This window comes from Triturus cristatus, chromosome 2_1 (genome assembly GCF_964204655.1).
Source record: "Triturus cristatus chromosome 2_1, aTriCri1.1, whole genome shotgun sequence".
Taxonomy (NCBI): Eukaryota; Metazoa; Chordata; class Amphibia; order Caudata; family Salamandridae; genus Triturus; species Triturus cristatus.
This window is the reverse complement of record NC_140581.1, coordinates 878,426,607-878,447,168: the sequence shown is the minus strand read 5'-3', so window position 1 is coordinate 878,447,168 and position 20,562 is coordinate 878,426,607. Positions and strand designations below refer to the sequence as shown.

Sequence of the window (20,562 nt, the reverse complement as noted above, 5' to 3'; positions counted from 1 at the left end):
TTAGCTGAGACACTACAATAGAAAAGGCTTCTCCTCCTATGCACTTATTTTTAATTATGGAAGTCCTCAAGAGACACTTGACTGAAGGGATTTAACCAAAAGACCCAATGTAGCCTGATGTGCCTAACCTTGAAATACAGCAGTTGAGCAGGAAGGAGCTAGTGCAAGCTCGATGAAATTGTCAAATTTCCACAGGCCAACAACCAGCCTCATTTCCGTGTTCTGGACCATCTGTAGATTCCATACAACCATCCTGGAAGGACCAGGTAATATTTGTAAATTCAATCTACTCTTAAATGATACTGTCTGAAAGAACTGTAGCCTTAAACCTAATGGGACGGTGCATCTATCACAAGAACACGTTGCTACATATTAAATTTCAAACTGTAAAAACTTGAACTTGAAACATGCCATGATGCCTGAAAAAGCACATTGATGAATAACATTGCCTTCAGTGTGGAATTTGTGAATGATACCCAGCCTAAGACTTGATTAGTTTAGAATTATTAACTATAAAGAAAATTAGTGTATTGATGGGATAGTCTATTAAAGGTTGAATTACTGAATTAATGGGATTGTACATCTATGACTGAAAAAATATTAACTGGTATCAAAGTATAACTTCCAAAAAAGCATATAGGCAATAAAAATAATGCGACTAATATTACCAGGTAAAAAGTGCTAATTTAGTACAATGCGGTTACAAATACTCCCTACAAATTTCTATTAAGGTGTTAACTGCATGTGAAAAACGTACTCAAACATCAAGCAACAATGTTTACACTGCAACAAGTGGAAAACATGCACCTTTAAGGCATTCATTGACTGTAGCAAATCATTATCTGTTGTGTGTAAAAACCATCTGTCCTTGCATAAACAGATCAGGAACAACTGGGGGTCATTAGAATTAGCAAACAAACGCACGTGTTGCTTGCATTCTCAAGGTTCATGCAATATTTTGCCCGTTATAAGAGTAATAGGTGTTGATCCCCCTCTCAGATGTGGAGGCAAGTAGGCAAAATTGTCTAGTGTTGAGAAAAAGGGAAGGATGATGTATTGATTTGCTTGATGCAGCATGGAAGGGTCTTAGAAAAGAATTACAACCATTATGGGAAGCTGAAAACTGATGCTGGTGATCTGAGGGATCACCTAGTCCACACCCGCCCTAAGTTACCACTCACGAGGCAGCCAACTCTTTGGGCCTTACCACCTGTGGTGGGTCATTTTCCCTGCGGCTCCTGCTCTGCCTGCACCGAGACCACAGCCTCAAAACAGATTGACTTCGATCTAGCCACACCCTGGGGACAAACAAAAGACACCAACTGCAACACCAAAAATTGTGTCTATACCATTCTATGCCCCTGCGGCAAGAGATACATCAGCATGACCACCAGGCAGGTCAAGATAAGGATTGGCGGGCACAAGACCACAATACGACGTGGTAAAACCAACACCAAGTTGCTCGCCCACTTCATGGAGCAAAAACATACAGCAGATAGTATAAGGTGAACGATTATCGAATCCAATCCCAACTGGACCACCAGAACCCTCTTTAGGCAAGAACAGAGCTGGGTTCACAGGCTAAGATGTGACCCTGAGGGAATCAACAATGAAATCCCGTGGGCAGAACTTATTTTTAATGTAGTAACTTCCCATCTTTATAATGACAGGTTTTGGAGGAAGAGTAATAGCTCACTGAACCGGAACATCCTCCCACTCCAGTTAGGTACACATTACTTGGGCCCGATCTCTTTAGGATCTTGGGATATCACCATATACACAACCCAGATCATTGCTTCCATTTTTTAGTTAGGCACGGCCTGCCTGCCTGCCTTATCTATGACCATGGGATTATTGCTATGATGAGTATGATACCGTACATGTGAGTGGTGCACTCCAACCACACATTCACCACAGTCTCTTAATTCATAAACACTGCCTACCAACCTAGTTTATGTTTACAGAAGAGAGACCGTGAATTATGCACCACTCTAAATGACATACTTTAGCTACACACCACCCTCCAACCATACTGAGTGGCACAACCCTCTCATTTTTATTTACCAGCACACGCTGTCTTAAAATAATTTCTTTAACTCCAATAACAATCAACCAGGGTCCTGACTCCAAGTTTGATCACAGTTGAAAAACACGCTGTGATCAAACAGCCTAACCGATCTGGTTCCCCAGTTTTAAGATGGCTGCCACGATCACACACTCTATATGGAGCTACAAAGTACATTGTGGCCACACCCTCCAAGTTACGCGTCACCGCATTGGTACCAGCCCACCCAATCAGGCCGAGTTTGCAAGTATGGAGGATATAAGCTGGTGATTTGAACTCTTCTCCCTTCAATTCCGGCACACTGCTATGGAGGGGTAGGTCGTTCACCTGGGAGAGGTGAGCTCATGTAAGTAACCATTCCCGCATACGCATGGATGATGGCAACAAAAACGATCAAGTCCGTGGGCTCCGATCTCGCTCTTACTCATGGCACCATTCTAACCACCAAATTTCTATCGCATAACAGAAACTCAGCCTCTCACCGAGAGCGCGCAGACGAAGCCCGATTTCCTTAATGAGGGGTCCTCATAATATACGGACCATAGCCACTATTACGAATACTTACACGCAGTGTACCACAGGCCGACATGACCTTGGGCTTGGTTTTCAAAGTCCATACCGCCATTCACATGTATTATCGATGTTTTTAAGATACGCACTAAAACCTCACCCAGTTTTATTACACCTGAACCGTTCTCGGCCGGCAATGTGCATGTGGGAACTATAGGGCATCCAATTATAGACTCTTGACTATAAGCTCCACCCTTCTGCACATTTGTCTGCTGCACCATGTAATACGTGTTCTTCTTGTCCTTGTTATTAATTCACCCTGGTATAACACTTCAATATGCCTACTTCTTGTGCATGCTAGAGCGGCACAGGACACCGCATGGAAATGAAGTTTGTCCAACATGTACTTTGTATAATATTTTTTTATACCTTTAGATTTGTGTGTCTCTCTCTATTTTCTTTTCATCAGGTTGGGGGTAGGGACCCACATTGAGAGTTCCTATCTGCGCAAGGACGCTTACACACCTTAAGAACAAGGTATTACAGGTTTACAGGACCTTTGTTTTTTCCTGAGACCTGTCCCTTTCTCTTTTACTTCACCAACTTTCCGGTCCTGACGAAGCGCCGATGGATCCCTTATGGACCAACAAAGAGCGCGAAACATGTTGACCTATTTTTGTGTGGTTTATTCACTCCTGCACTTATTCTGGGAGCAGCGGTTAGTCACACATGCGCCCTCTTTATTTGTTTCTAAGAGGAGCTCCAGGATTCACATCTATTTTAAACGTACCACTTGGACCCCCGAATAAACTCTGGTTTTGGGTACCGTCTGGTAATTTTAACTCGCCCACTCACTTACCTCCCCAGGCCCACACACCCACATGCACAACTGCGGCGTCTCCTTAAAAGATCTCCGCTAAAGAGCCCTCTTGCGGGGCCCGTGGGGGACTGCAGCGCCACCCCCACGAGGAGCAACGTCCGATGATGAAGCGTGACACTCACAAGGGTGTGTGAGGGCACTATATCCAAAATGAGGGATTGCCCCCATCACTATTTATAACACAACCCTCTTTGAGACTGACCACGTGTTGTTAGCCCTTCTTACCAACCAAAGTTTGGTTGCTACTCTCCAGAGACCGTCGAACAGTTACCCCCCAGTGTATAGCACGTTATTCTTTGGGAGCACGGGTACTGGACCTTTTTCCTTTCCAAATAGCTCCCGGTCCCCAATTCTTTTTGTGTAACGATATGATTGTAAGCTCACAAACATAGATAGTGATTGATGTGCGTTAATACCATTGATGTGTGGTTAGCAAGTGAATACATATACTGTAAGAATATTGGGAATCTCTTTTGTGGGACAACAGGAAAGCAGAAAAAACTGCACAAAATATTAAAGTTTTAAAATAAGAAAAGTTCTCGTTATTGATAAAGCAGAACTGATCCGTGTGAAACCTTTACACCCCTTATATGGCATATGTCATGAATTACACTAACGTTATAGTAAGTAGAACCACAGAAAAAACTGAGGGGCCGATTTACAAGCCCCTTGCAACACTTTAGCGCCCCGTGGCATCACTTTTGTGATGCAATGGCGCTGTAAACAATGCACCCAATTTACAACGTGACGCATTTAGGGAGATGTGTCACGTTATAAAGCCCTGCATCACATTATACCTGCGTCACGTATAATGTATGCAGGGTGGGCGTTCCCAAGCAGGAAAGCCTCGTAGAAGTGACACAGTAAAATCTACAAGATTTCACTGTGCCACTTTGTAGTGACTAGACGGAGTCAGAAGGGTAGAACAGCAAGACTTTATTCCACGAACTCCCACGGGCACGAATCCTTGCCTGTGGACAGCCACAACACCGTTATCTCAACTGTCATTTCACTACGTCATCGCATTCAGCGCGAGACGCTGAATGTACGCCTCGCGCTCAGGCAGCGCGAGGCAGGTCAAGCCACTACATATCTCCTTTTCTTAGAGAACAGAGAAATAGAGAAAGCAGCGAAGGGGAGAGCAAGAGACAAGGAAGGAAGAAAGAAAGAACAAACGAGAGAGAGAAAGAGAGAGAGAAAGAGAGAGAGAGAGAGAGAGAGAGAGAGAGAGAGAGAGAGAGAGAGAGAGAGAGAGAGAGCGAAAAAGAAAGCAAGTGCAGGAGAAACACAACAGTGGCATAAAGAAACACAGAAAATCATTGGCGGTACCTAACAGGAATATTAACTGTTCTGGTACTCCTCCTGACAGCGGCGTGGCTGGGAGAAGAACTCTGGACATCAAGTTTACCTTGAGAGATCCTATGAGAGACCTCACTTTTCAACATGGGACACTTGACGTCATTGAGCACATTTTTAACTTTCACCACCTTGTTACTATTCCACCAGTCTTTTCCATTGACTCGAACCGCATTTCCACACACTTTATCCACTACCACAATTTCCCCATACTTAGCTTCTCCTTTTCTTACAAAACCAGGTTTCTTAATTCTGATCCTGTCTCCCACCGCAAATTCTCTGATCTTAACACGCTTCCTTTCATCAAAGTACTCTTTTTGTTTGACCTGGACCTCAGCAGACTTGGACCTCACTTTCTCATCCATTTCTTGGGGAGTAGAATTGGATTTATTCCATTTAGACATCCAAGCCGGTCTAAACTCGGTACATGGTTTCCTACCTCTCAGTAGTTCAAAGGGGGACACACCAGTGGAAGAATGAGGAGTGGTTCTATAAAACCACAACATTGTCCTGACACTTTGGGGAACAGCTTTGTGGTGGGCAAGAGCCCACTTGACACAATCACCTATGACTCTATTAAGTCTCTCTACCAAGCCGTTTGTTTGAGGATGATAGAGAGAACTTCGGTGATGAGTAATGGCAGATTCTCTAAGAAACTCTTGTACTTCAGATGATACAAATTGTACTCCGTTGTCTGATATTAAAGTTTGGGGGAACCCTTCTCTCATAAATGTTTCCCTTAAGAAGTCGATGATTTCTTGGGAATCGACCTTAGAGACAAACTTGGCCTCGGGCCACTTTGTGTAGTAGTCCACCATGACAATAGCAAATCTGCATTGTTGGGGTAAACTGTGAAAGGGTCCTAGAACATCTATGCCAAGTTTTTCCCAGGGTCCACCCGGGAGGGGAATTGGTGTAAGAGGGGGACTACTAGTGTGAAGACTTTTGTCACTAGACGAACAAACAGTGCACTCTTGCACCATTTCCTCAATATCTCTATCCATTTTAGGCCACCAGAAGTACTCTCTTACTCTACGCTTGGTTAATGTGGAACCTAGGTGCCCATCATGTGCTTTGGTCAGAAGAGTGGATCTGATGTCCACCGGTGGAACAAGTTTTTCTAACCTGAAAACTAGACCATCCTCAATCGAAAGTTCATCACACACCTTGACATAGGGTTGCAAATTAACATCCACATTCCTTTCCCTGGGCCACCCTTGGGAAATATATTTCATCAGTTTTTTTGAAACTTCATCACCAGCCAACGCCTCCCTCCATTTTTGCTGATCAATAGCACAAACGTTATTAAGTTCAATACTTGCTATAATATAATCCTCCTTATCATCAGAACAACATTCATCAATACTTTGTATGTCCTGACTGGTGTTAGCAGGTAAACGTGACAGTGCATCCGCTCTTACATTTTTTCCCCCAGCAATATGTACAATATCAAAGTTGAATTGTAAGAGTTTGGAAGCTAGGCGTGCGATGCGGGGAGTGGCCCCGCGGCTGTTGGTACACCCTAAAATCGCAACCAATGGTTTGTGGTCCGTTTGAAGAATAAATTTTTGTCCCCACAAATAATTTTTAAATTTTTCAATGCCCCACCAACACGCTAGAAGCTCCTTCTCAATGACAGAATAGTGAGTCTCTGCTTCTCTTAGTACTCTGGATGCAAACCCTACAGTGTGTTCCTTTTGGTCAACAATCTGTGTCAACACAGCGCCCAGTCCATAACTGCTAGCATCAACAGTCAAGGTACACTGGACCCCTTGTACAAATGGCTTCAAGGCCTTGACAGTGCTAAGTTGCTCCTTGATCCAATCGAAGGCGGTTTTGCATTCGTCATCCCACACAAATTCACTTCTGTCTTGGAGCAGCTTGGAAATGGGACGAATCTTTGTAGCATAGTCTTGAATAAAGCGGGCATAAAATTCTGTGAGACCTAACAGTGATTTGACTCCTGCTTTGTCTTTGGGAGCGGAGGCATCAACAATGGCTTGAACCAAACTCGGTTTGGGCGTGACTCCTTCACTTGATATCGTGTGACCCAGATAATCCATCTTGTCTTTAGAGAATTCACACTTGTCCCTTTTTAGGACCACGCCATGTTCCTGGAATATAGACAAGATCTTGTTCAGCACTATGTCGTGTTCTTGTTGGTCTTTTGCGAACAGCAGAATGTCATCTTGGAATATGGCCACGTTTTTTATCCCCTTCAGTAAATTGACCATAACTCTCTGAAAGACAGAGGCTGCTGAGGCCAACCCAAAAGGCATTCGACAAAATTGGAACAAACCTGCAGGAGAGTTGAACGCAGTGAAATGGCGTGAATCCTTGTCCAGTTCAATTTGGTGATATGCCGAGGCCAGATCTAATTTGGTGAAGACCTTGGCACCTTCGACTACACCCAGCATTTCTGATATATTCGGTAGAGGATGCGAATCCACCCAGATGACCTTGTTTAGATTGCGCAAATCAATGCAGATTCTGAGATCATTATTTTTCTTCCTTGCCACGACCAATGCTGAAGACCAATCAGACGATTCTATGGGTTCAATAACCCCTCTTTTTTGCATGGACAACAGTTCTTTTTCCAAGTCTTCTCTGATGCTGAAAGGGATACTCCTTATTTTGTGTTTTACCGGTTCCGCATCACTCTTTATCTTGATCTTGTGTTTGAATCCTTTGATTTTCCCCAATTCGCCTGAAAACACTCTAGGATATTTATTGAGTAGTTCCTCAACATGTGTTTGGTCCCGAACAACCAGAATCTGTTCCTTTGCTCCAGGGCACAGCATCATACTGAACAAACCTTGGTGGAACCATCCCAATATGTCTAATCCATTGACAGCGACGTATACTTTTCCATAAATGTGTCTGTTCTTGAAAATCAAGATGTCCTCAAAGTACCCCATCAGTTCTATACTTCTCCCTTCATAGGATACAGGTTCACGGTCAGGCGGTTGCAGAGGTCTGTTACCCCATTTTTTCCTGAACAAAGATTCACTGATCATTGTGATCCTTGCACCAGAGTCTACAAGCAGTCTCAAACTTTCTTCACCTACTCCAATGATGGCATAGGGATCTATACAGTCATCAGGGTTACCACTTCTTATGTTTCCTTCGCTGACAACTACAACCATGTCCTTGAGTTCACAAAGAGTGTCATCACTGTCACTACCACTTGCATCCATGGCACATGCTACCTGTTCTTTCTTATATTTTTGGCTTTGGCATACTTTGTCAAAATGTCCCAATTTCCCACATTTGCGACAGGTTGCATTTCTCGCAGGACACGGTCTACCACTTTTCACATGGGAGGGATATCCACATCTGTAACAGATATCAGTCCTTTTGAAAAAATTACTTGGCTGATAATCTTTTTTCCTCTCATACTTTTTAAAACGGACAGGGGTAACAACTTCAACACTTTTACTTTCCAGTTCCTTTATTGAAGATTGTGACGTTTCAATACTTTTCGCTATGCGAATAGATTCATCCAGGGAGGGATTTTCCAAAGATAAGAGCTTTTGTCTTATGGTTTTGTCCAGACATTTTCCTATGAACTGGTCACGAATCAATTGTTCACTGAAATTTTCAAAATCACATTCTGCCACCAACTTCCTCAAAGCAGTAATGTATGTGTCTACATCTTCCTCGGTTTTCTGCACTCTTTTAAAGAATTTATGCCTAGACACCGCCACACTGGGTTGCTTATCAAATCTGACTTTTAATTTCTTCACTGTGTCTTTGTATTCATCCGTATCTTCTTCTTCTTCACCCACTGCATCAGGTAAATGTTTAAGGGTTTCTCTCCCTTCAAACCCCAGAGAATGAAGTAGTAAAAACTTTTTCCTTTCTGCCCTGAACCTATGTGCTCCTATTGCACCCAGGTAATTTTCAAACGCATCGAACCACTTTCTCCAAGGCACAGGAGGTTCGCCAGGTGTGTCCAGGAAAGGAGGTGGAGGAAGAATAGACTGCATCATGTAAAGTTTTCTTCAAAAGTGCGAATGAGGAAATATATATATATTTATTGTTCCTACTTATAAGTGGTTAACGGTGGCAATCCCAAGAGTGTACGAAATTACATCAAAGCCAGTATTCTTGATGAGCCACAACGTTTGAAACAGCCTCAATTAGTCCAACAAGAGAGACTGCGAGAAGAATTATGTGTTTTATCCTTTTTTTTTTCAAGATCGTGCCCACGTCATGTCCTATTTGCCAAGTGCAGAGTGAGTAACCCTTATTGCCTTAAAGCGTTTTACTTCACAATTGTAGATACTGCCAAGAACACCAGTCTAATTTTTTTTCGAGCCCCAGCAATATTCGATGATAAGCCTTGCGCAGCAGACCATATGCACTGAAAGTGACATAAACGAGGCTGCCTCTTTAAGAGCTGGGCGGGGAAGATCGTGTCAGAAGGCAGAAAGGGAGGGACAAACAGCGGAGTCTGCGCGCCTAATGCCTGTCGTCACAAGTTTTCCTCACCTCAGGCTATCCGAATCGATAACCAGGAGACGTCAGGAAACAGACGCTCGCCTTTCCGTGCAAGGCTGTGGCAGCGGATCAACACCGACCATCACGTGAGGAATGCGCAGGGCGTCCGATACCTCAGGTACCTTTGACCGTAGTCTTCTGTGGGTTCTGTGGGAGTCGTACTCGTCGCCACTTTCTCATGTAGTGACTAGACGGAGTCAGAAGGGTAGAACAGCAAGACTTTATTCCACGAACTCCCACGGGCACGAATCCTTGCCTGTGGACAGCCACAACACCGTTATCTCAACTGTCATTTCACTACGTCATCGCATTCAGCGCGAGACGCTGAATGTACGCCTCGCGCTCAGGCAGCGCGAGGCAGGTCAAGCCACTACACACTTCTAGGACGCCCCTGCGTCAAAACCTTACACCTGCTTGAAGCAGGCATAAGGAGTGACGCAGTACAATAAGTATAGGCCTCAACATGCTTTACTGGAGTTGCGTCATGCTTGTGACACAACTCCAGCAATGCGTGACTTTTGGGCAAACAGATGCGTCAGATTTTCTGACTATCTGACACATCTATCAATCCTTGCGCCATAGTGCGCCATATTGAAAAATACAGTGCATCCATGGTGGAGCGAGGGTATCGCAAGCTGCCACAGGGAAACTGATGCATCTCTGCAGATGGGTCAGTTTCTTGTAAATCTGCCCCCAAAGTTTCTCATTCGTCGTAACTTTACATTAAGTAAAGTTTTTTTGCTTGTATCTACTATCATGTCCTAACATGGGATGGAGGAAGAAATCAGGAAGATAAAAGAAGCAATCCATCACGAACAATCGGTATTGTTTGAGAATCTCCGTGGACCATTAACGCTAGCGATGTCCTTTTCATTTATTGTTTACTTCAAGAGACTAAATCAAACCAGATGGATATCCATAACTGTTATTTTACATAAACAACATGTTAAACGTATATTGCTCAATGTTTGCAAACCACTAGCTTTAAATGCTTGCATAAAATATAACAGGTTAAAGGAAAACGTTTTTAGTGCATAAAAGTTCAAAAAGCAATGGTACAAACGTTTTTCAATGTCTTCTTATATGTGGTTTTGTTTACCGGTTTTACTAAGTGAACTCTTTAAACCCTTAATGAATCTCACAGGTCTTGTGAGGTGAACAAAATGTAGGTGCTATTGGGATTAGAAAAAAGCTATTCATTTTGATACAATGTTTGTTTTATCTGCTTACGCAAGTTATACCGCACCCATGGTTATTTCGTGAATGAGGGTTTTTAAGGTGACAAGACCCTGGTAACATACAGGACAAATGATTCATTCTCCTTTGATTACACCTCTATTGGCCTGAAGCCGAATGAATCGCAGCTTCTCTCTCCCTCATTTCTGATTACAAGAAGATTGTTGTAATTTTGTTCATTCAATTATTTTCTGCATTTATAAATTGGAGTGGGACTTTTATTTTGTTTTGTTTTTGACTTTTAACTGTTTTGATACTTCTAAATTCTTCACCCATTTTCTTAAGTTAAGCCTGTCTTCTCTGTGCCAAAGCTACCAGTGGTTGAGCTCAGGTTTAAATTACAGAAACCTTTACTGGACCTAACAAGACATTAATGTTATTGCCTGTGGTGGACTCCCATCCACCTCAACTACTAATCCTCTTTCCCCCACATACATACATACCTTCAGTGTTTTAAGCAAGCTGGAGCACCAAGGACAGTGCCTAAGATCAGAAACTAGGTAGGGACGGTTCAAAGAAAAAACTCCTATTTTTTAAACATTTATCTGCAGACCATCTTAGACCATCCAGCTACTGACTAGGTTAATGCTGTATAATACGGCTCAAAAACATTTGTCACTCACTCACAAAAGACACATGCAGCAGGCATCCACAATCATTCATTATCTGCCTCAACTACAGCGCAACACAACACTGTTCCCTTACAAATAAATGAATCACTATTTACCTAAAACAAATGCCCTCAAGTATTTTGACAACCCAAAACACCAGTTACCTTTATGATGTACGACTATAGTGACAGAGAAATGAAAAGATGGTGTCTTTCTCTTGCTCTGAACAGAATGTGAAATAGTACCAGTCAAAGAAATTGCACTAACATTGTCATGAGATTATTGTGAAATAATCCACAACACAATGAAGGTGCCACACAATAATCCTGAAAAACCTTAAACCACATTTCCAAATATCCATAGGATTATCCTGCAGAATTATAAATGAAATCTGCTTGTTATAATAACCTTATCCTTAATTAGTTACTGTAAGAAAACCATAGTCATCACATTTTAATATATTACACGTGTGCATACTCTTCGGGGGGTAGCTTTTAATGACAGCGTCCAATAATCATAGAACAAGCATTGTTCACGTCAAGATTTATTATTCAAAATCAGGGTGAATCCACTATTACCTTCCTCTTTGACATAGATTTCTTCAAAGTCAAACCCAAGGAACATTCGTATGACAATGGTATCTTGTTTCATGGGATGCAAATATGAATATAAAATGACAGCAGAACTCCAAAGCAATACACCACAACACTGATTTAATAAATACATTGCTGAATCCATAATTTTAACAAAGCACCAGGAGCAGGGCTTCTAATTGAGCATCAGGTGAGATGGCATCAGGGCCCTTCAGTTGGTGCAGGGGCACAAGGAATCAGGGTTTGAGGGGCCCTCTTCACCCCAATTAGGGGTAGAACACTTCACGGCGAGATTACTCAACACGGGTGCGGTCGTGGCAAAAAGAATCAGCGCCCTCCGGTAAGCTGCGTGGTGACGTTTGCACAGATTTTACAGGACAGAATAAGCTCCAGGGCCAAAAAACAGTGTGATGTGCTGAATTCCACGGTTCGTGGAACTCCGTGGAACCTCGCTGAGTTTTGATGTAACTCTGCAGAATTCCACAGAGTAAAACTCAGTGAGTTCCGCCCACCCCCTGTGGAGTTTCTCCAGCCAATGTGAAATTCACAAACTAGAAGCAGGTGGAATCTCACACGACTAAACTTACATTTCAGTGACAGAATTAAAAGGAAAAATAAAATAGGGTTAAACACGGATAGGTTTATCAGCAACCATAAGGGTTTCTGACCTAAAGAAAATGAGCGATTTTTTGGGAAGTAGTTGTCAGACATCTACTGAAACAATCTATAACATAATACAACTAAGTTCTCACTGAACCAAGTTAACAGCAATCAATCCTCTCTCTCACGTGCTTGGTTTTCTGCTCTCAGTGCTATTCTACACTCAGGATTATAGCAATGGCAGCACTGAAATGTACACAAATACAGGCTGCTTCATTCCGAGATGGGTGCCAAGTGGAAGATCTGGAAGTATATGCACCTAGTTTTGCACTTTATACCTCCAGGTTCTATGTGGAAGGAACTGCGGAGGGGGAACTGGGTTTTAATACCATGTGCAAAATCAGTTTTATTATTTTTTAACACAACACAGTGCAGCAACTAAAGTAAGACTATTTGCACTACGTTAAAGGGAACTTTCTATGTCAAAAAAAGTTTTGCACTGCAGATTAAGGGGCACATTTATCACGAATTCATGCAGCGCAACACAGCAAGCCACCTTACTGCGCTTCATAGCGTGAAAGGGAAAGGGCAGGAATAAGGTATATTTAACATTATACAATGTGCTGCCTAGCACCAATGGAAGCTCCCTTGTGCCTTGGTGGAAGGGCGCCTGTGTTGCAGGCAGGATTGTTTTTGTACAGGAAGGTACACCTTCCTGCACAGAAACAATCCTTAGAGACATGTTCCTCTTTCTATATGTCCTGCAGAATGCTGCACACAAAGAAGGAGAAAAAGATGAGGAGAAATAAAGATATTACTCCTCGTTACGCCTCACCTGGGGAGGTGTGGCATTCCCAGGTCTACCCGTAATGGTAAATTGGAATGCCTCCCTGGCCTCCCTGGCAGAGTAATGTAATGCAATGATTTGCGCTGCATTGCATTAGTCTAGATTTATCAAGCCACTCAGGCCACTAGCGTACCGAAACTTGAGGGGGCCCCCTTGCAAACTACATGGAGGGGCCCCCTGCCGGACTCAGTCAGGAGCTCCCAGTCCCGGGTTCTGTGGTGAGGAGGGGCCCCCTCGAGCTAAGGGGGCACCCCTACACCGCCTGTATTATGCCACTGACTCAGGGCTTGATAAATCTGACCCAGTAGTGGTATCTCCCTTGCACCCCTTGTGTGCTGCAAGAGCGACGCAACTCATTGATAAATATGACCCTCAATGCTTTATCTAGACTTTGCGTCACTATTGTACTGCATTTGCGCAAGTGCAAAGTCTTGCTACGTTTCCCCTAACCAGTTTTGTGTCTGATATCGCACAACTGGACTTTAAATAAAAAAGAATGCATATGGTTTGTAATTTTTCTTTTAAAAATATTTTGAATAATTCATGTTTTGCAGGGGCCTTTTTTTCATTATGTATTTGGGTGTCATGAATAGTATTTTCACTTGCATTTAACACGATGCGATTCCAACATTTCTAACCATATACATCTACTTAGAGAGCACACAAATTTAAATAGAATGTATTTACTTACGTTCTAATGACAACTATCAAACTGTAGCCAAATATGCCAACTCCAACCAAAAAATATGCTAATGGCATCCTGTACTGTAGCCATCCAATGGTCCTTTGATTATTGTAGTATCCATAAAACAGTGCTGAATATTTTACATAACCCTGAAAGGAGAAAGAGATAACATTAGCATTATATGGTTCAGTGTCTATTAATTAGATCGTAACTACGCTGTGACCTAAATCTTATGGCCAATGAAGATCAGACAGTGCTGCGGTAAATCAAGGGCTTCTCCCTCCATACATAATAATTACTTTGACCCTTACAGGGAGATGTGGTACGTGTACTAATTTCTGCCTTTTTACCTATAAATAAGGAACAACTTAAGTTACTGTAAGTCTTTGTGATATCCTGCCACGTTTATTCCGTGCTGTGATATGCACGGTGCCACATTTGCAATTCGGTATCAGGATTTTATTCTAAATCCATGATCATTATCTATCCTGTGGTAACACTGATATAATATGTTTGTATAATTAACATAGAAATCTGTGAGGGCCTAAGCTTATAGAAGTAAACCTTTCCATGCTGGTACATGCTAGAATAAACCGTGTTTAAGAGAAGCTGCTTTTCAGACAAAGGGCCATATTCTCAAGGAGCAATCGCTGAATTAACAGCACATTAGTGCAGTCAAAGTTGCGATAAATTTATCTCCCCATTCACAAACTGGTGCTGACAGCCCATAGCACCACTTTTCCGGCAATAGCATCCGCAAAAAACATCACCACAGATGACCCCGGCAACTATCGCTAATGAGATGCAGAATAGGTGTTTCCGTGCAAAAAGCCACGACAACACCACTCCGCAACATTCACAACGACCAGCCAGATTGGCGATAAGATCACAAAACATGCGATAAGGCGCGTTAGCAGCAGGAAATTAACACCTGCTCTGACCTGGTGCAAAGTCGGACGACAACCGGCAGCAGCCAAGGGAACACAGCCCAGAGCCAAACATGAAGAACAACAGATGCACCCGGGCAACTGAACACGCAGCCCGGAGCCCCAACAGGGCAACAACACCCACCTCCACCACACCCAGTACCCACCCCTACCCTCCCCCACTCCCGGCCCGGATCACCACTGAGGAAGCGCAGACAAAGACAGCGACCTTCTGAAAATGCACCAAACTCACAGATCCAACACCAGGGAACTTCATTGCCCACCACAGGCTCAAAAGGAAAACCATCTTACGCATTCTGACCATCATTGCCCATCAGGCTGACGGCACCAACACAGTGGACAACCAACATACCACCCCACACGAAGCTGCTGGCTGTGCTGCACATGTTGGCCTCTTGTACCCCCCATACAACACCCGCCAGAGTTGGAGGAGTCTCACAGCCAGCCACATCCAAGTCCCTTACACCTCACCTGGACACCATCATCAGCCTGGTACCCCAGTACCTAAACGTCCACCACAATGCGCAGAATCCGCTGGAGACCAAGCAAGGACCACACGCCATAGCTGGATGCACGTGCGTGTTGGGGGCAATCCACAGCACACATGTCCTACCTGTGCCCCCTGGTGACACAGCACACAATCACCGCAACAGAAAGCACACGTCTCACATCAATATGCAGGTAACATCCGAACACCATGGAATCTCCACCAATGTCGTCTCCAAATACCCAGCCAATGTGCATGATTCCTTTATCCTCTGACAGTCCATCATCAACCAGCGCTCCCAGGATGGCACCAAGGAAAATGCACAGCCCCTTGGCAAGTTCCAAATGAACACCCCACACACCTCAACTCCAAAACCATGCAACTCACAACTCTGGCAATGCACACGTCACAAAACCACAACCAACATGCAAAACAACATGCCCACCCACCAGACACGACAGAACAACCTACAATGGTAACCTGGGCAAGCCGTGAACATGAGCCATCAACAGCATGGCACCTCAGCCACACAATAGCGGAATGTGGGGAGAGTTGGGAACCAGGCATGTGTGAATGAGGCAGAAGAACCATGATTGGGAAAGAACACAATGCCAAGAGTGGCGGAGATGTGCTGGACAGACCGCAGTATGCAGAACACACCCATATCCATGGCAACATACACCGCTGGTGTATTGAGTGTAGTGGACAGTGGACACAACAATGTCACCCCAGCCAGTGGGGGAGTCTACTGAAATGTTGCCTGTTACGTCCCCCCGTAAGCCCGTAAGCGTGAGCAGAGTGGGATGGCCCAGCGTACACCAGGCCAGCGTAGGGGTGTGAATAAAAAGCACGTAGCCCTGGGCATGGTTCTCTGCCCAATGTCTGTGCCAGGGCGGCGCCTCTCATCCCGCCACGAGGCCGACTCCGTCCTCGTGAGCGGAGTTGCCTGCGATTCTGTGCGCCTGCCATTCCCCAGCCCGCTGGACCCCAAACCCGTCAAGCCCGCACCCGTCAGCCAGGCCACACAGAGCACATGCCGACACCAGCATGTGTCAAGGAGGGCCCACCACGTGCTGGCGCAAGCTCCAAACACAAGGCCCTCCTTGGCAGCCTCCTCAGACCATCACGGCCTCCACGACACAGGCACGCTTTACTCCTTTCTCGTTGACGTACTCTACTGCTGCCTCCGGCCTTCACTATGGTCAAGTGGGTCATACATTTGGAACTGACTCTTGATTACACAATGGCAGAGTACACATGTTAACTGCAGAGTGAATATCTGTGTACTCCCTTCGAAGTGGTGCCACCAAATATGTACATGGCATTCTTACGACACCTGTCTGTTGTCTCCTGCTGACCTCTGCCTTCGGCCTACACTACAGATATGTAGGTCACACATTTGGAACTGAGTCTTGATCATACATTGTCCGAGTACGCACAATAAGGAAGATTCTACTTCACTGTACTCCCTTCGATCAGGTGGCTGCAACCATGTGCATAGCATCCCAACCACACGTGGCTGGGGCCCACTGCTGACCGCTGCCTCAGGCCTACACTGAGGTCAAGTTTGTCACACACAATTCGAATTCAGTCTTGATTTATTTATGGCTGACTTGATGTCATTGTACAGGCCTCAACGAAGACTTCATCCACTTTCAGCCCCGGTGCCACTAAGTCTGTTCCCCGACAATCATGGACACTCTCTGGTCATACATTGGTGGCGTCTGAGCCTATGGACTAGGGGGTAGTTTTCATCCCCATGCAGCTGATGCCGAATTGGTGGTGGCAACAAGGCTGTCGCTTTCCACTCCTCCACCTTCCACTGTCCCCTGCAATCCTCTGCCTCATTCACCTTCGACATCGACGGGGACCCGCTCAGTCTGCGTAGCTCTACCTCAGGAGACCACAAGTCACCATCCCGTGGCGGTGTGCCTGTGCCGGCCGCTGTGCATCTGGGGACACTAACTCTGTGCAGCTCAAGACAGGGACCCTGTCTGAATGAATATTGGATGACCTCTGTGATGGTGGTTTTAGGGTCATCGACGCCATGTGCATGTGGCTCTGCGCTATTCACTACCTCTGGCCTCAAGTGTGGCCCACCAGGTCTCACACATCAGATCGAGTCCTGACCAACCCAGACGTCGCATCACCACAGGAGGCATACGCCACCACCGCCAGGACCAACTCCAAACGCCAACTGCCAGTGTCGGAACTGTCGTACTGACAGACTTACGGAGTTACTCACACCTGTCGTGGATGCCATCTTCTGCAATACCCTGCTCAGCACTCCAGGTGCCACTATCTCTGTGCACCATGAATCATCGTCCATTACTGTTTTTGGCATGTGCTGTGGAGAGTTCATGCTGCAATGTCAGCTCAGTCGGTCTGGGAGACCTGGGTTGACGATGAGGAAGATGATGCAGGTGTGACACCCCCCCACTGCAGCTGCATCAGGAATGTCCCTAAGGGACACAATCTTACACATTTCCCCCACACAGTGCGCTCAACTCTGGTGCCCCAAACTCAGCGCACTGCAACTCACGGACACTTCCAATTGCTCATTTTGTGTCCTCTGGACTTGCTCCGGCTACCTCCATGGTGCTCCACAGTTGACCCTGTAATGCTGGTGTTGTCTTTTTCTGTATTTATAGTGTTCACTGTTGTATTTGTTGCCAGTACCTGCAACTCCCTGAGGGATGGCTTGCACTCACCCCACACACATCCAGCACAGGCGTCACTGTACTTGTGGCCCTGCCAATAAATGGTCCGGGCGCACGTGCCCATAGCCAGTTCAACATATTATCTGCATGTGTCCCTGTGATCTTGTTGTATGCATGAGGGCCCTGGGCCCTGTGAGATTACATTGTGCTGTGTACAGCAGTCGCCTACATGTCACTGCAGGCAGCGGGTTAGGTCTTGGACATGTAGCTTTGTCTTCACCCATTCAAATCGTAATGGGAGTGGACTGTGCCGTCGTACGCAGAGCCAACGTGGGTGTGTGACTGATGTGTGCGTGCCCCCGGGCGTGGTTCTGTACTGGGAATGTGCATCTGCATGTGTCTCTATGGCAGTGTGGGTCTCCTTTGTGAGGTGTAGGTGGTCCCTGAAGGGTAATGGACACCCAAGTATGTGTTCTATTTGGCCTTCCATGGGTTCGGACTACACCCGTACCTGTTGGCCCACCTCCTTTTGGCGTTCAGACACCTGGCATTGAGGTACCATGTGTGGGTGGGTGAGGTGTTGTGGGACTGCCGTGCTTGCAGGTGCTTCATGCTGTGTGGTCTGTTGCAGGTGCTGGGTTCTCCTCTAAGTAGCTTGTCCGCCCTGGCCCTGGTGGTGGGTTGCATGGGATGTCCATGGGCTTTTGTAGGGCGTCGAAGGTGTGGTGGTCGTCTCCGGCATCACTGATGGGTTGTCTGGTCTGACCTGCTGAAGGTGTTGTTTATCCCTCTTCAATGTGAAGGGGAGATGCATGGTGATAATGTGTTGACATTTATGTTGGCACATTGTTGTTGCAGACATGCAGACTGTGTGACAATGTACATTGTGACTGTTTGGGCGGTGCTGGCAATTTGTGTTGGTACAGTGGACATTTGGACTAAATGGCTGATGTGAGGTTGTACCCGTACATATTCATCTCACAGCTCCTTGCTCTGTCCAATGTGATTGGCCTGTTTCGGCACATGGGCAGGCCCAGTTGTGTCCCCTGTTCTGCAGTGTTGGTGTTGCACTTTGTGCCACATTGTCATGGGATGTGCTGTGATTGCTATGTGTGTGTGCTGCAGTGTGCCACAGGGATGGGGGACATGTTCCTGGGTAATTGTGAGTGTGCAGTGTGCTACACATAGTTGTGCATGTGTGCCATTGTGCCCATTTCCCCATGTCCCCCGAGTCCCTGTTGGATCCTCACCCTGTTGTTGTTGTGTCAGGTCATCTCAAGCTGTGTGCGTACTCCCACCTCCTTGCCCCAATCTCCACACTGATGACTGGCCTCCGTTTCCTCCAGCTCCTCCTGTGGCGCAGGACTCCCACCTCCTGTCGCCGTTGCTGCCTTCCTGTTGGCAGCGGCTTTGGGCCTGCTTTTGGTTTTTACGTCATGCCAGCGCCTCTTGGCCTCATCCATTGTCCTCCTCGACACTCAGGCTGCATTCCAGGTAATCTGATTGTCGGTCAGTTGCTGGTAGTGTTCTGTCACCTCTGTGACACTGGATTCTTTCTGGTGTGTTTTACTTGTTTGGCTTTTATAGTGCATTTTCCCTCAAGACGCGTGGGATTTGAAGGCCTGTGGCTTGTTTTCGCGGGTTTTTGTACCGCGATTGGCCTCATTGCAGCTTTTTTGGCGTTCGTGTTTCGTATTTTTGCAGTGTGGCGTTGTTTAAAATGCGGCCATTTGACGAGTTATCTGGTGTCTATCGCATGGTACCGCCATGTTGTGAATACTTGGCTAACACAGCATACATTTCCCACGATGGACTGCGATGTGGTAGGTTAAGTTAAGTTCCTTTTGCAATGGTTATCACACGTTCTTGATAATATGCCCCAAAGATTTCTAAGTAAATTGTATGTAGAAAGAAAGTTGTAAAATTGACATGGTTGAAGTGGTCATGATTCAACATGAAGTCCCACCCATTAATATTGAAATTATTGTTTTCACTTTAAACAACTTTTGTGCAAGATGTTTTTCTTGACTTTGCTGCAGACATTGAAATTTCAAAAGGTGCTGTTTATCAGTTAATGAATAGATGTTTGCTGTTTTAGGCGATTGATAGTGAGGTTCCCACTACAAAATATGTAATCGACATGGAGGATGATTCATGGGAATAAGATTTGAGAGACAAGAAAGAAAGTGCTGCAACATCCAAGGACATATAGTTAAAGAATGATTATACTCTGGTAATAAAATGGGGAGTAAACCAGTTCCAAGGAGTGTGCTGAAATCTTATTTGTCAACAGGAAGAAGACAGGAATTAATGTTGCAACATAGAGTGTATTTATATTAGTGCATGTTCCTAACTTAGAGGAACAACTTCAAGAGTTCTTTGCGCAGCGCACATTAGGTGTGTTCCCTTTCGCTGACTCTATGAGAGAAGGCTCTGTCGTGGGTTTCTTGGGCATTTCTTTATAAGAAGTCACAGTTTATTTCTTGATCTACTGCTAGTAAAGCTGATAATACTTTCCAGCCTATTCTGCTAAAGCTTTAAGCTTATTCTTGATACTCTCATCAGAATTCTTCATGCTTCTG

General features: G+C 45.1%; 1 protein-coding gene across 1 annotated transcript in view; it reads right to left on the bottom strand.

The window, feature by feature from the left end:
• The window catches only part of LOC146866022 (transmembrane channel-like protein 2-B), a 704,484-nt gene that overhangs the window by 389,655 nt on the left and 294,267 nt on the right, over nt 1–20,562 (bottom strand). Inside the window, exon 9 of the mRNA XM_085633032.1 lies at nt 13,893–14,035. Within this exon, the coding sequence (XP_085489158.1) occupies nt 13,893–14,035 (143 nt within the window). The remainder of the gene's footprint in view (nt 1–13,892; nt 14,036–20,562) is intronic.